The following is a 14,752-nucleotide window of genomic DNA, read 5'->3' on the forward strand; positions in this document are numbered from 1 at the left end:
TATTATAAAAATGTACTACTAATGCTACTATTATTAAAATTATAATTATGGCTATCATTAGTTTATGACCTGATGTATTAAGTCAAGTCACCTTTGCGACCTTTGCGATATAGCGATTTTAAAAATATAGATTGTAATAAAGCAACTGAACAACATTAAATAGTGTGTCAATGATGCAAAAAGTCAGTTAATCATTGAAATTAATTATGTCATCATCCAGCTAAGTTCAGTTTAAATAGTATCTGTGCAAGCAAGTCAACGAAAACACTGGAAATGAAGTGACCCCAACTAAGCAAGCCAAGAGGCGACATTGGCAAGGAACCAAAACTCCATCGGTGACAGAATGGAGAAAAAACCTTGAGAGAAACCAGGCTCAGTCCTCTGGCCAGGCTATTGACTATTATTAGACTTGCACAACAGTAATGACTCGTCCTCTTGTGCGCCACACGGGGGCGTTGCTGCCCGAGGCGCGCGCACTCCAGTCCTCCGGTATCCCGTCAGCATGATGACAGAAGCGCGTAGATCAGAGCAGCACATGCTTTCTCTCGGCTACTACTTTAACTAACTCACACTTAGCCAAGATGGCGGATTCCGACGACTGGGGTAAGGATATCGTCCATATTTTAGAGCTAAGTGTATGACACGGTGTCGGTCCCTTTCTTAACCACGTCAGTATTTTGTTTTTCGAAAGATGTTGAGAACTTCGAGCCGAGTGAGCCGATCAGGAGTGGCGCCGTGCGGCTGGATAGATGGGAAGGCGAGGACGAGGAGGAAGACGTGAAGGTAAGTTAGCGTGCTAATAGCCATGCTGTCAAAACTTTAGCACTAAAGAGCGTTTTAGTCCTTGCGTTGCAGTTCTGTCTTATAGTATGATGATATGTGGCTAAAGGTAAGTTAGCAACACTAATAAGGACAATCGTGGTGTATTTTAGCCGTTTAACTAGTCTAGAATAGGCCCGTTTTATTTAGAGATCCACCAAATGTATCTTGCGTGTTCATTGATCTAGTACTGTTACACTGACAGTTTCTGTGTTTACGTCAGCAAACGTGTGATCTACCAGCTTGACGGATCTGTTATCTGACGATTTGCCAGCCGTTTACGGATTAATCAAACTAATATAGGAGTTTTGGCAGCACATCGGGTCACATCTTGTGAGTGGCCATGGTTGAAATCTATTGGTTGACATGAAACTAGTTCCGACAGCGACCAAGTTAACGGACACGTGGAGCTTCATTGGCAGTTTTTTACTTTTTTTTTACTGGTTCATTGTAATAACTCAACTTAAAAAAATGTTGCTTGTCTTATTTGTTACAATTGTCGTAGCTACTTTAGATTGTAAGCGCAGAGAACGTGGATGAAGATCTAGAATTCTCTCGCGCGCCCTCCTCATTTCGAACTGAGAGAATGTGTGAGCACGGGCGCGCGCGTTATTATTGTCATTTACTGGAAGTAGTTTTGTCTGAAAAGCAGCTCGAGTTCAAATGAACTTTTCTGGAATGACAGCATTCTGCATGGTCCCCACAGCCATAGAAAACCTAAAATGTCAGGAAACTTCAAAATTATGATTTTTTAATAAAAGGAAATATCTGCACTTCCTTCTTACTCGGTTCAAATATAAAAGTTAGTTGTCACATTTTTAAAAAATTGCTTCCTGACCAGTTACTGCCAGTTCATTATTCACTGTTTATTAAGAAAGGAGTTTACACTTTTGAGAAGTTGTAAAAACTTGTGTTTTATAATCTTTGGGCCTGTTTAATTATAATGGCCTTAATTATTATTAAGGAATAATGAAGTATTGAATCATTCAAATTTTCTGCTTATTATATGGCTGAAAGTAAATGGGTCATCATATACTTAAGTTACATTTATTGTTAGTTTATATATGGGTACCATACATTTTTCTTTCTGCAGGATAACTGGGATGATGAGGAGGAGGAAGAAGAGAAGAAAGTAGAACAGAAAAAAGCAGGTATTAATCTGTTGATTGGTCAGATTTTACAATGTAAACATGCTGTATGCAGAGCCATTGCATATTTGTAAAACTCACCATTAAATGGTTAGTTCACCCAAAAATCAAAATTATGTCATTAAGAACACATACTGTGTGTACGGTATACTGTCCATGTCCAGAAAGGTAAGAAAAACATCATCAAAGTAGTCCATGTGACATCATAGGGGTCAGTTAGAATTTGTTGAAGCATCGAAAATACATTTTGGTCCAAAAATAGCAAAAATCACGACTTTATTCAGCATGGTCTTCCGTGTCTGTTGTGAGATTTCAAAACACTGTAGTTAAGTGATATCCAGTTCGAAAACCAGTCATTCGATGTAACCGGATCTTCTTGAACCAGTTCTCCAAATCCAACTGAAACATTTAAAACGGTTCGCGTCTCCAATAAGCATTAGTCCACAAATTACTTAAGCTGTAAACTTTTTTTTTTTTAATGTGGCTCCCTCTGTTCATGTAACCAAACAGTACCGAGGAGCTGATGATACTGTGCATGTGTGATTAAGTGTGAAGCAGACTGACACACAGAGCATCTGAACCTAACCGTTTGTTTCTTTTTTTTTTTGGTGATTGATTCTGAACTGATTCTGTGCTAGTGTTATGAGTGCGGGTAAACCGAAGGCTTGAATCAAGGGCAATCATCGCAAATGACGTCATTATGTCGAGCGCAAAAGTACTGGTGAACCATTTTCTTCAACCGGTTTATTGAATCGAACTGTCTGAAAGAACTACTGGTGATCCGATAACCGATGCAACCGTTTCTTGACTCGAGCACGATTCATTATCTGGCTCGGCTTGGTGTTCATCTTCAGTTCTCTCTTCACATCAGTTCAGTCAGTGTACTGTTTGAGTAAATAAATTACTCCAGGATATTGGTTTGTTTTAACCAAGGCAAACCCATACCCAAGTTAACAGCTTAAGTCATTTGCGGATTAATGCTTATTGGAGATGCGAACCATTTAAAACGATTCAGTTCGATTTGGTGAACTGGTTCAAGAAGATCTGGTTACATCGAATGATTCGTTCACGAACCGGATATCACAAACTGCAGTGTTTTGAATTCTCTCTCACAACAGACACGGAAGAGAAGACAATGCTGAATAAAGTCGTAGTTTTTGCTATTTTTGGACCAAAATGTTCAAAAAAATTCCAAAGGACCCTCTGATGTCACATGGACTACTTTGATGATGTTTTTCTTACCTTTCTGGACATGGACAGTATACCGTACACCAAGTTTCAATGGAGGGACTGAGAGCTCTCAGACTAAATCTAAAATATCTTAAACTGTGTCCTGAAGATAAAAGGAGGTCTTACAGGTTTGGAACGACATGAGGGTGAGTTATTAATGACATAATTTAGATTTTTGGGGAAACGAACCCTTTAAGTGTATGTATTTTGTGTGTGTGTGTGTGTGTGTTGTTTTATTACTGTTTATCTAAACCCAAGTGGAAAATACTCTTATGGTTTGATTTACGTTTCCTATAGAGTTGAAACCCCCTGAGAAGAAAAAATTAAGTGATAAAATAAAGGAGAAAGAAATTTTGCAAAAGAATAAACAAGATGAGTTGAAAAAGAAGGTAAGAAAATATGATTACTTCTATCATTACTCATTAATGCAGTAGCCCCTTTCTTTCCCAATACTTATTTATTTTGTGTTATTCGAAATCATTTAACCTTAGTTTTTGAAACCTCTGAACAGATGCAAGAAACGGTGAGTGAAACACTATCACCAGAAGAGCAGCTTGCAGAGAAGCTTCGACTGAAGAAACTGCAGGAGGAGGCAGACATGGAGTTGGCCCGTGAGGCATTTGGTAAGAAACAAGTTGTGTGCACTGCACTATATGTGAAGCCTTCCAAGAACATATTTTAACAGTTAATCACGGAAACAATCATTCTGATTTCAGGTGTTGATCCTGCTGCTGCAAATGCCTCTACTACTGTTATCACAACAAACAATGCCTCTGGAATTGAAGCCATGTGCCCTTCATCCAAAGATGACTTTGTTGCATTTGAAAAATTACTGAAAGATAAGATAACACAGTTTGAAAAATCAGTGCATTATTCTAGCTTTTTGGAGTCACTGTTTCGAGAGCTTTGCATTTCATGTGAGTGCAGAGATATTTTTTATTAGTAGTTTCTGTATGTTTTAAAAATGATTTTTTGTGACAGAGAATTACTGATAATTCCACAAACTTTCAGATTATATGGTGGACCTCTCAAACATAAAACCTTGCACATGTCTGATGACTAATGTTTTTTTTCCCCTTTCTTTGTAGTGGAAGTAGATGACCTGAAAAAAATAAATAATTCTTTGTCTGTTCTGCTTAGTGAAAAACAAAGGCAAGAAAAGGTGAGTTGAATGATTTTACTACTTTGTACTCAGTTTTAGAAAAACTTCTCTAAACCTCTTTTGAGTGGAAAGTAACTTGATTCTTGCCTAGTTGATCTTATTTACAGCCACTAAGACTACTTGTTATTTTATAATTCTGTCTTGTTCATTATAATCAAAATATCAACAGCAAAATACTCAATATTAATCTGTTGCTTTTATTCACAGGAAAAGAAGGCAAATAAGAAAAAGAAGAAAGGTGTAGTCCCTGGTGGTGGATTGAAAGCAAACATGAAAGATGACTTTGCTGCTTATGGTGGTTTTGACGATGGCTATGGCAATGAGTTTGATGACTTCATGTGACAAAGGGTCATCATCCCCCCATCATCCCCCCATCATTCCCCCTGTGCCCAGACACCCTTGTAGACATGCAACATTACCCTTTCATGCTTCTCAGTGCCATCTTGGACACTGAACAATGTGTCTACACTTTACTTGGTTCCAGTGCTGACAGACTCCTCAAAAAGCTGCTATCAGCCCATTGCACCCCAGTGGCAAATGGGGGAAAAGTAAAATTATTCTGACGGCCTTGAAATCTCATTTTCAATTTCAAAAACAGACTGTATGATGTGGGACTTTTTTTGATGGAGCTGTTTCCTCTGATTGGCTTAAATAAGCATTTCAATGCCTTACTGAGAACTTTGTATACAATATCTCATTTTCATTGAAAGTGTCTTATGTTTTTAAAGCTGTGCAATTTCAGTTACACAGAAGTAAATGTGTTGCTCTATGCAAATTAATTTCTTCCAAGAATGTCCTTATTGAAAGCATTGTTATACTTGCATATTTATGCACAACTGGAAATCGTATCAGTTTTCCTAATGTGAACCATTTATCATTTGAGATCAAAATTGGACATTTGTCAGTTGAGCCAACACTAAAAGGATGAAAGTAAAACAAAACCGAAACAAAGCGTAATCTTGAATCAGTAGACATTGACTTCATGTGAAATCAGAATGGACTACCTGTTTGGCAGTTCTTTCTCTGCAGAAGTATATTTTAAATGAACCTATCGCTGCAGATAAAAATAGTCAATATTGTTGCTCATATAACTAACTTGAGGCAGCAGGTCCATGGGTCTCTTGTTTTAGTTTGATCCGTTGTCATTATACAGTAAGCTTCTACAGACATGTATGAAGTAAAGTCAAATGCAAACTTGGCAGCAAAAATATCTACAAAAAAACAGCTTAGTGGATTTTCTCACAAATTGTTAAAACTGGACAAAAACAATAGAAAGACAAAGGCATGTTTTTTTTAAGTCTAATTTAATAAAAACATTGGACTAAATTATCACTTGGTATTTTTGTGAAGGGTTCGGACAACTTCAGAGTTTTTTTTTTTTTAAATTGAGTGATAAATGGCATACATGTTTGTTTGGGTGGAAATGTGATGTTCTACTGTAGGGGTTCTGAACTCTGGCTTTCGAGGTCCACTGTTCTGCAGAGTTTAGCTCCAACTCGAATCAAACTCACATGAACAAGCTCATCAAGGTCTTCAGGATCACTAGAAAGCCACAGGCAAGTGTGTTTGATTAGGATTGGAGCTAAACTGCAGGACAGTGGACCTCGAGAGCCACAGCTGATACTCTAGTTTTTTTATAATCTAAAGTATCCAATAAATATTTGAGTATTTACAGTTTCAAGTAGGAACATATTTACCACAGTACATGTCAATAGAAAACAAATGAAACATTACATGAATCATACGTTCCTCTCGAGTTGGCATTTACATTTTTTTTACGTGTTGTTAGTTTTTTCCCACTTTAATATTAATTTGATTTGCAGTTCATTAAATCTGTAATATATTTTGCCAGTTGACGTTATCAGCCATACTAAATTGCTGTGGGACTTTGCCCAAACCATTTTAAATACAACTGTACTGCTGTCAAAATTTTAAAATGTCTTTAATCCAGTAACTCTGTAAACACAAACTCTACATGATACAAGGCAAACCCATACCCATATGGGGTCTCCTCTCATGTGAGTTTTTAGTTCTTGGAATATCAACCAATGGTCTGGGCACGTGTGTAGGAATTACGAGTGCTCCTCCTACTACTGCGAGGTGCTGTTGAGCCACCTCTCTGCCTCTGGTTTCCTCTTCCCGGTCTTCCACTTCCAGCTGTGGCTTGACCCAGTGAGTTCTGTATCTGCTGGAACATACTCTGCCTAGTGACCTTTTTATCACCACAGGTGAATGCTAATGCCACTCCTTCATTGCTCTTCATGACTCGAGAAGTGCCATCTGATGTACCATCAAAGCAACGGCCAAGTGCGATTTCTTTGGCTGTCCGAGGATCTTGGTCTGTCACTGTATATATACCGTAGTTGTGGCCAAGTGGGTCTAGAGGTGCAAGCATGGTGAACTCATTGGTGTCATTGTTGACAGCCAGTGGAAGGTGATTCACCAAGTATTCCTGTAGCATGCTGTTTACACTTTCTCGCTTGCAGCTGCCCTGAGGCATTACTTTCACAAGGGTCCGATCCACTCGGTCTTGATCATACAGCATCCCACTGCACTTAAACTCCAGACACACTGCTGAAACAGTTGATTGGTCCATGTCTCGGATGCTTCTGGTGTCACGGATGCCATACAGTTGACCAACGGTTTTTGGATGGGTCCCTCCCATATTGCGAGACCGAACGTTGAGCTCATGGGCACTGTTGACTTTTACTTTAATGTAGCAGGCCCTGTATTCCATGGGTTTTGGCCACCAACTCAAGTAGTCTTCAGTCCAGCTCATGGGATCATCCTCATTAAAAGGCACTGTGTTGTAATCATATCTATCTCCTTCAACTCTTGAGAAACGGAAGTGAGCTGCACTGAATGGAGCTTCCTCACACTCTTTAAGTTTGTCAAATGGATAAACTGGACCATTGGCCTCCTCAGCTGTGTTCGAACGGGGTTTGGCCACATTGATGCTGAACGCTGTCTTTTTTATTCTGGGATCATCATGGTCAGTGCGTCTGTAGTTAAGTTTATTCAAATAGGGTTGCGGAACGCCAATGGTGTTAGGATTCAACTTTGGAGAGGATGCTACTGCCTCTAGCTCTTCTCCCCCAAGGTTGGCCATGACATAGGCCGAATATGCATCTGATTTCTGTTCATCACAGAAAGCTGGAAGACATGCACCATTTGGACCAGTGACAACACTATCAAATCTGCCCCAAGCTCGAGGGTTGGTTGAAAACCCTGGTGTGGGTTCCATATTTATTAAAGTCATCACGACTCCTTCAGTTTGCTCACTAGGCATGTACCGTTCACTACGGAAGGCTCGCACTTTCACATAACATCTCTTGTTCTCAGGTACATCCAAGTTAAACAGCCGTCTCTCACGGATTTCCATGTTACCTATGAGGAAGGTCCTCTCCTCTCTTTTCCCCCTTTGTTTCTTCTCAGTATGGAACTGGCCCTCCTCCTCCCACAAACCTGTATCAGGATTAAGGGACCATAATTTCATTGTCTTCAAGTGCTCCGGCATCTTCACTTGTGCTGCATCGAGACGCACTTTCACCTCTCCGGCATTGAGCGACTCACCTCCTTCTTCATCCCTGAAGTCCACAGAGAACATTCCATAGGTCCTCAAAGGCAAAGTGTCACCTTCATCACCAATGAAGTTAAGATCACTTTGGGCAGCTGCTGCTGTTGATACATCCCTGGGGTCAAGGAAAGTCACACTGGCCTTGACATTTCCCATGAACACCTCTCCATTTTCCTTGTAGAATGCATTTGGTGGGATCTCAATCTCAGCAATGGGATCCTGGCCTTCTACCTCACCAAGATCTATCTTATTAGTCTCTCTTGAGCTAATAATCACAGCTGGCTTTTTCCTCAACAGTTTGATCTCGTGGAAGACAGCTCCACCTCTAGGATTGAATGGTAGCACTTTTGTGGTATTCACAAACTTCTCCATGTTGTCCACAAAGGTGAGGACCAGACGTTCAGAGTTTGTTGGTACCTGGATAGAGAATGTGCCTTTGTATCCAGTTCGACTTATTCTTGTGCCATCCATGAAGATATGTCCAAACCTCATAGGCTCACCAGTGTCTGCTGCGATAGCACGTCCACGAACGATAGCCTTTGTGTCCACACATGTTTTACAACCACACTGAGTCACTATCATGATGGGCAACTGATATCCCTGACATGTAATCATTTTCTCCTCCATGTTTGAAATTCCACAGCAGTAGGAAACAGAGTCTTTGCATCTGATGCCGTTATCCAGCTTCCCTGTGCACACAGAGGTTGGGCATCTCCCGACATCATAGTAGAAAGAGTTAGTCGCGTTTTGAAAGCAGTCATGTGGTAGTCGGATCAGATGGGAATCAGGCTTAGGGTTGCATGATGGTGCTTTTTGACCTTAATATAGAAATGGATAGAAAACAGATACATAGCAAACTGAGACCAGACTATCTGTAAAGTATTTTGATACAATTAAGGTTAAAATGAAATATGTGGGTTAAAACAGGATGGTGCGGCACACCAATAACTGTCAGGGTGGCTGGCTTAGATTTGATGGCTCCGTCCTCATTACTGGCTCTGCAGTAGTATTGTCCTATATGGTCCAAACTGAGATTCCTCAAAATCAGTGTCTGGTCATACTGATATTGACTCCTGTCCAGCAGAGTACCATTGTGGAACCTAAAGAGTGATTACAGCGATTATTATTGTTCTCACATGTAATATAATTGTCGTCATTCTGTGGGGACAAAGAAATAACTATGATAACCTGGTTTGTCTGAACTGTCCTCATTTAACCCTGTATTTATTCATTCAGTTTCAGTGTGTCATTCTTTTTTTTCATTTCACGAGTTCACGCTTACATATAATTAACTGAGGTATGGTATGCATATTTGGCGTGCTGTCCGGGGAAGGGCTCCGAGCTCGGGAATGGCCCGAACCTAGAGTACCCCCCCCCTCCCCTTCACCTTCCCCGTCTATTTCTAAAGTGAACGCAAAGTGAGGAGATGGGGTGGAGGAGGGATGCTGATAAACAGTCAATGGATAGAGGTAAGTCAGCGATATTTATATGGGATTGATTACTTGATTATGGTCCACCTGTGTTGATTGGGCTAAGTATCTGACGCGCTCCTCCCAAATCTTGTTAGTAAAACATAATTTTAATACCATTAGATAATGGAACATGGTTTACTTGTACTTGTAATTTCAAAGTGAACATCAATTTATATTTAAAAGCTTAAGCTTACCATTCATACTGGTTTGGTTCAGGTGTGCCATCAACCTTACAACAGAAAGCAGTGGTCTGACCTTCCCTTCTGGCCTTGTTCTCAGGGTTTTTCAGCACGTATAGTTTTTCTGAGAAACACATATTGATGTTGCATAATAATAATTGATTTTGTAATTTTTTATGCCTTTCAGCTTAAATGTTTGTATTCCACTGCTAATTTTTCACCAATATAATCTTATAAAGCTAGGTAACACGAATTAAACTGTCAAAATTACTTGTGATAGTCTTGGGAAGCATTAGTACAAATGTGTTTAACTACAAACCAATGTCATTTTTTTTTACATTATATGCCACTGTTTTCCAGCTAAAGTATGTTTATGACTTTATGAACCAGCAGAAAAAAATAATGAATTACTATTATTATTATTGACCCCTGAATTGATTGTAACATTTAAACTGATCATCACAAGGTTTTCTTGAGATGGTATTCTAATGCTAATACGGATAGTTCATAGGTCAAATGGATTCAAGATCATTAAAGAAGTCTTACTTGCTCTCTCTAGCTTCAAAATGAGAATGGAGGTACGTTCAGTGCTTGGGGCCACAGTGACTTGGTGTGGAGCATGGTTTTTCAGCTTGATCATTAGCGTTGTGTTGCCATCAGGGCAGATACCAGGGACCTGAAAATGGCCATTGTGATCAGTTACAGTAAGGAGTTTGTTCCTGGAACCAGCACGGAGGATGGCAGCTCCAGGTGCAGGGAGACCCCCAGCACTACGGACTGATCCTAAAACTGTATGATCATGGCACATGCAGCTATCGCACTCATCATTTACCCTCCCCTTCACACACTGCAGATCACAGCCTAAAAAAAGGGAAAGGGATTTTTGTCAACATATGTCTGAAAAAAGAGATTTTTCAACAAATACAAGGTAAACTGGATAAATGATTGCATATGGTTTGACAGTATACATGGATAACAATAAAGATAAGCAGATTTTTTTTTAGGAAACAGAGTAAATGCAATACGTGGACAAGGTGGTCCTTGGCATGACCTGGCCTCGAAAGTTTGGCCATTGCATTGTTTGGAGCTGGATTTGCAGCTTCTAGAGCGATGCTGTACTGCAACCTGATCACACTGAGCTGGACACAGACTCCAGTCTGACCATGGACCCCATATCACCTCTTCAACATCTGAAACAATTTCTGAATGTGGAGAGAGAGATTCTGCTAAACTTCTAGGGTGTCATCAGAAATCAAAAACGGATGTTAACTCAAAAAATTCAAAATACTTTTTTTTTTTTTTTTTTTTACAAAAGATTTCTGCAGTAACATCAACAAATCCGTATTTTCCATATTTAATTTGCATATTAAATAAATTCACCATTATTATCAGAGAAAATGTGCACAATAACAATTTTTACAGCCTCATTTACTTACCTTTAGGACACAGGAAACGTACAGCATAGTTTGAGCACTTTCTCCCAACAGGCTGTTCATCATTGACACACCAGAAGCCCACAGCTGGGTCAGCGTGTACTCTTTCCCCAGTGTTGCGAGCTGGGATCCACTCGGTAGTGCGTGCCTCTAATACTTGAGGAACCTCACAGACACGGGCTTGATAATAAAAACGAATGACATTCAGCTTCTCATAGTCTCCTTTCCCTCCAGGGTGATCTACATTGAACCATGTAGTCCACTCGTAATTATCTGAGGAAAGGAAGAATTTTTGAAAGCTTTAAGTACCAGTTTGGCTCACCTTTTGAAATATTTTATTGGTAATGAATTTTTAGAAACATACAAACCTACCTTCATTACGGTACACAGCTGGGTTTGGTCTCAATGATGTCCCCATGATGCTTCTCCATGTCCCTAATAAGGAAACTATTAGTTTCTTATAATTAGTTTTACAATGATGCATCCCAAAGACTGATTTTAGATGTAGCAAGAAGCTTATTGTCATGGGTGTTGTTAATAAAATATTACTTCTTTTGTTTTTCTGTGATTTTCTTTTTTTGCCCTTCAGATTACTTCTGAAAGAGATTTCCGCTAATGGTTCACACAGAGTAGAACCAATTGCTAGCAGCTGGCTTTCTACTGCTTCGCAAAACACCTCTGCTTCTGGATGTACTGGGGACACTAGAACAAAGTTGCCTTCAGTAATGGGTTTGCTGAAGAGAGGTTTAGAGGTACTGGAAGTGTCATGTTTCTAAGAGCCAGCTGTCAATATCCTGTTGAAATCTTTCATCTTCTGCCATTAGCAATGACATGCCAGAGAACAGATTAAGCAATAACTTGCATTAGCATTTCAGTGTGAAATGTGTCAATTAAAATTCATAGGGCTAACCAACCTTGGGAAAATGTGCTTGTAATTCCCAACAGAAGAAATGTCCATGTTGAGAGGCAGCCCATCCTGGTTCCCTGTTAATTACCTCCGACTTCTAGTAAAGGGGCTCTGACCATTCACACACAGCTCCACACTAAGAATAGTCCAGCCACAGATCTTGTGCCAATCAGATATGAATAAGACGATTAGTAAATTGCACAAAAGGAAATGGACCATAGAGTTTTCATTTCTGTAAATAATTCTAGAAACTCCCATGCCCCTTTGTTCAACTAGTTACGAACTCATTTCAACCTTTCAAAATTCAAAGTGATCTGAGAAAAATTCCTTTACTTAAATCGTTCCATTTTACAGAAACAGCTGAAAGACTTAGGGCAGAATTCTAAAAAATCTCATGCTGAAACAAAGACAAGCTGCAGAAAAACAGCTTAAGTACTCAAATCTTTAGCTGCTCTCAAATATCACATCTGTGAGAACCATCATTGTGTGTCAAGGGAATGTACAACTGTTTTTATATCCAGCCATAATACTCAGACATAACTACACATTTCATATGCACAAACAATTTGTGCATGGCGTGGTGAAATATTTTTCAATGCAGTCAATTTGAATAGTTACCGTCTGTATTCACATTTGTTACAACTTTAAAAGAGCAGACACCATATGACTAAAATGACTACAAATGTCACAATCAAGCTATTCGGTAATAACAAAATTTGTGCATACGAAAATAATTATAAATTTAGGACTGAATATATCATTTTGCTTAAAAATCCATATTACCAATACAAAATCTATAAGAGCATTTCTTTCTACAGAAACAATTTAGAAAGCATTAGTGTCTGAATCCAAATCTACAAAATAAGGTTACAGTAAGAAAGATGAGAAGCTGAGAATATGATACCTTACCCAAGGTTTTTCTGTAAAATGGAAAGCTTTTGTACTCCTGCTTGTTTCTGTGGTATATTTACAGAGTAGTTGCTAAATAGTTGGAATGAGGAGGAGAGAGAGGGAATGTGAAGTCCAGGTTTGTGTCCGGTGCTTATATAGCTCAGCCCTGAGCCATAGGGTCGGCTCTCTGCCATGAAACAACAACATGGGTTCAGCACCATCTACTGCTCCTGTACAGTAGACTACACTGATTTGTGAAAGGGGTGTTCTGGAACAATCATCTCAAAGAAGTAAAAGAGCCTATATAAACTAGTTTTAGGAGTCCTAGTGAATCCTGTGACAAGGTATTCAGGTAAGGGTGTACAAATGTAGACACAGACACACAAAGTTGTTGTTTTTTTTTCTGTAATGATTCACAGTTGTGTCAGCACTGTGGTGAATTTTTTTTGTTGTTGCTGGGAGTATGTTTAGTTATGCAAACATTCACAAGAAAGCCATTCAAGAATGACATCCATGTATTTCAAACACATGAAAGCCATTACATGACTCTTTCTCAAAACACATTAGCATGCTTTTCCCCATCTGTCCCTCTGAATGTGTTGATAAACAATATGAGTGATTTGTAATATTAAAGAGCTAACAGAAATACACTGTAGCTTTTCAGTCATGATGTCAGAATCTGCAGAAGATCCACTGTATTAGTAGAACATAAACCTGTGACTGAAATCTGTAAGGAATAACAAATCCTAGGGTCAGTGGGAAGTCAGAGGAAAACAGATATAAAACATTAGGTCTGGTTTTAGATACAAGAAAGTGTTACTTGGATTAAGGCCCTTTAAGATCTCACTTTCATATAACTGACCAACTCAATGAAGCAGCTTCAAACTTTAAACCTCAACGGGACAGATACTATGGTCCAAAACAGCTTCAGTTAGTTTCAGTCCAGTGGCCCTATGAAATTCAGTATTTTCTCATGTGAATGAGCTTTAATATGCTTTAATGCAGTTTTTTAGTACTGTAAGTTATATAAGATAATTAACAGAATGATGTTGGATAGCAGTCATTTCAGGTCTGACAGTAAGAAACATTTGTGGAACTTTACTCTTATGAAAAAGAGCCATTTTAACTTACTGTCCTAAAATATATAGGTCATGGTTTAAAAAAAAAATTCTTCATTGTCTGTGTGGAGCATATGGGACACATGAAGCTTTGTGATACTGTTGATGTGTTGAATTAGTTGTTGGAAGCAGAAGAATAAAAAACACCAAATGTCCTGGGACTAAAAGTATCTTCATCTGTATCCCTGGAATTCAAATGACCTTCATTAACTTGTCTCATAATATTAATAAGAAAAAGCAAGAAGCATGGAAGAAATGGCTTCACTGCAGGCAACGTTTAAGCCCAGCATGCAGGAATGGAAAAGCAGACATTACCTAGAAAATCTTACCTCAGGTTTTCTGAGTGTCATATGAGTGTCCTGTTTTAGGGCAATTTGGTGGAGTGTGGAGTGGAGTGTGAGGTCATTAGAACAGTATAAAAACAATAAAGTAGTTAAAGTGGCCGGTTGAGATGTCAGCATGCACAAAGGTATATTCAGTAAGAATGGAGACAATATTATTATTTTTCAGGAAAGAGAACAAACGTTCTTGGTTAGAGGGTCTTCTTTTACCCCAGAAAACAATGATTCACAACAATCAAACTCACACAATTTACACACACACATGGACACACATTCTTTTTTTATTTCACTGCTTACTAAAATAACTGTGGCAGTATGTGTGCTATATATATATATATATATATATATATATATATATAAAACATAGTACCACCATGTTCATGTACCAAAAAAACATGGAACTACACATTCTGCATAGAACAATTAGTCTCATCAGAAGCAGTTAAATAACCGTACCGCACAGTAATCTTCCGTG

The 14,752-nt window shown here is 38.9% G+C and overlaps 2 protein-coding genes across 3 annotated transcripts; one reads left to right on the forward strand and one right to left on the reverse strand.

Annotated features, from left to right (window-relative positions):
* The first annotated feature begins 451 nt into the window (after positions 1–451).
* Positions 452–5,138, forward strand: LOC113051543 (eukaryotic translation initiation factor 3 subunit J-B-like). The gene is made up of 8 exons (XM_026215392.1): positions 452–603; positions 692–783; positions 1,913–1,970; positions 3,495–3,586; positions 3,709–3,820; positions 3,914–4,114; positions 4,286–4,359; positions 4,567–5,138. The coding sequence occupies exons 1-8, from the start codon at positions 582–584 to the stop codon at positions 4,699–4,701; spliced, it is 786 nt and encodes a 261-aa protein (XP_026071177.1). The 5' UTR covers positions 452–581; the 3' UTR covers positions 4,702–5,138.
* Positions 5,139–5,737: 599 nt separating this feature from the next.
* LOC113051542 (cartilage intermediate layer protein 1-like) lies at positions 5,738–12,935 on the reverse strand. 2 transcript variants are annotated; one of them, XM_026215390.1, is made up of 9 exons: positions 12,837–12,935; positions 11,935–12,086; positions 11,393–11,455; positions 11,024–11,293; positions 10,613–10,789; positions 10,134–10,448; positions 9,603–9,711; positions 8,879–9,036; positions 5,738–8,754 (listed from the first exon to the last, which is right to left on the reverse strand). In XM_026215390.1, exons 2-9 carry the CDS (start codon positions 11,993–11,995, stop codon positions 6,401–6,403), a joined length of 3,507 nt encoding a protein of 1,168 aa, XP_026071175.1. In that variant the 5' UTR covers positions 11,996–12,086; positions 12,837–12,935; the 3' UTR covers positions 5,738–6,400. The 2 variants fall into 2 exon arrangements, with proteins under 2 accessions (XP_026071175.1, XP_026071174.1); XM_026215389.1 differs by having other exon boundaries at positions 11,393–11,467.
* Between the last annotated feature and the right edge of the window lie 1,817 nt (positions 12,936–14,752).

The sequence above is a fragment of the Carassius auratus genome, chromosome 32, assembly GCF_003368295.1.
Source record: "Carassius auratus strain Wakin chromosome 32, ASM336829v1, whole genome shotgun sequence".
NCBI lineage: Eukaryota > Metazoa > Chordata > Actinopteri > Cypriniformes > Cyprinidae > Carassius > Carassius auratus.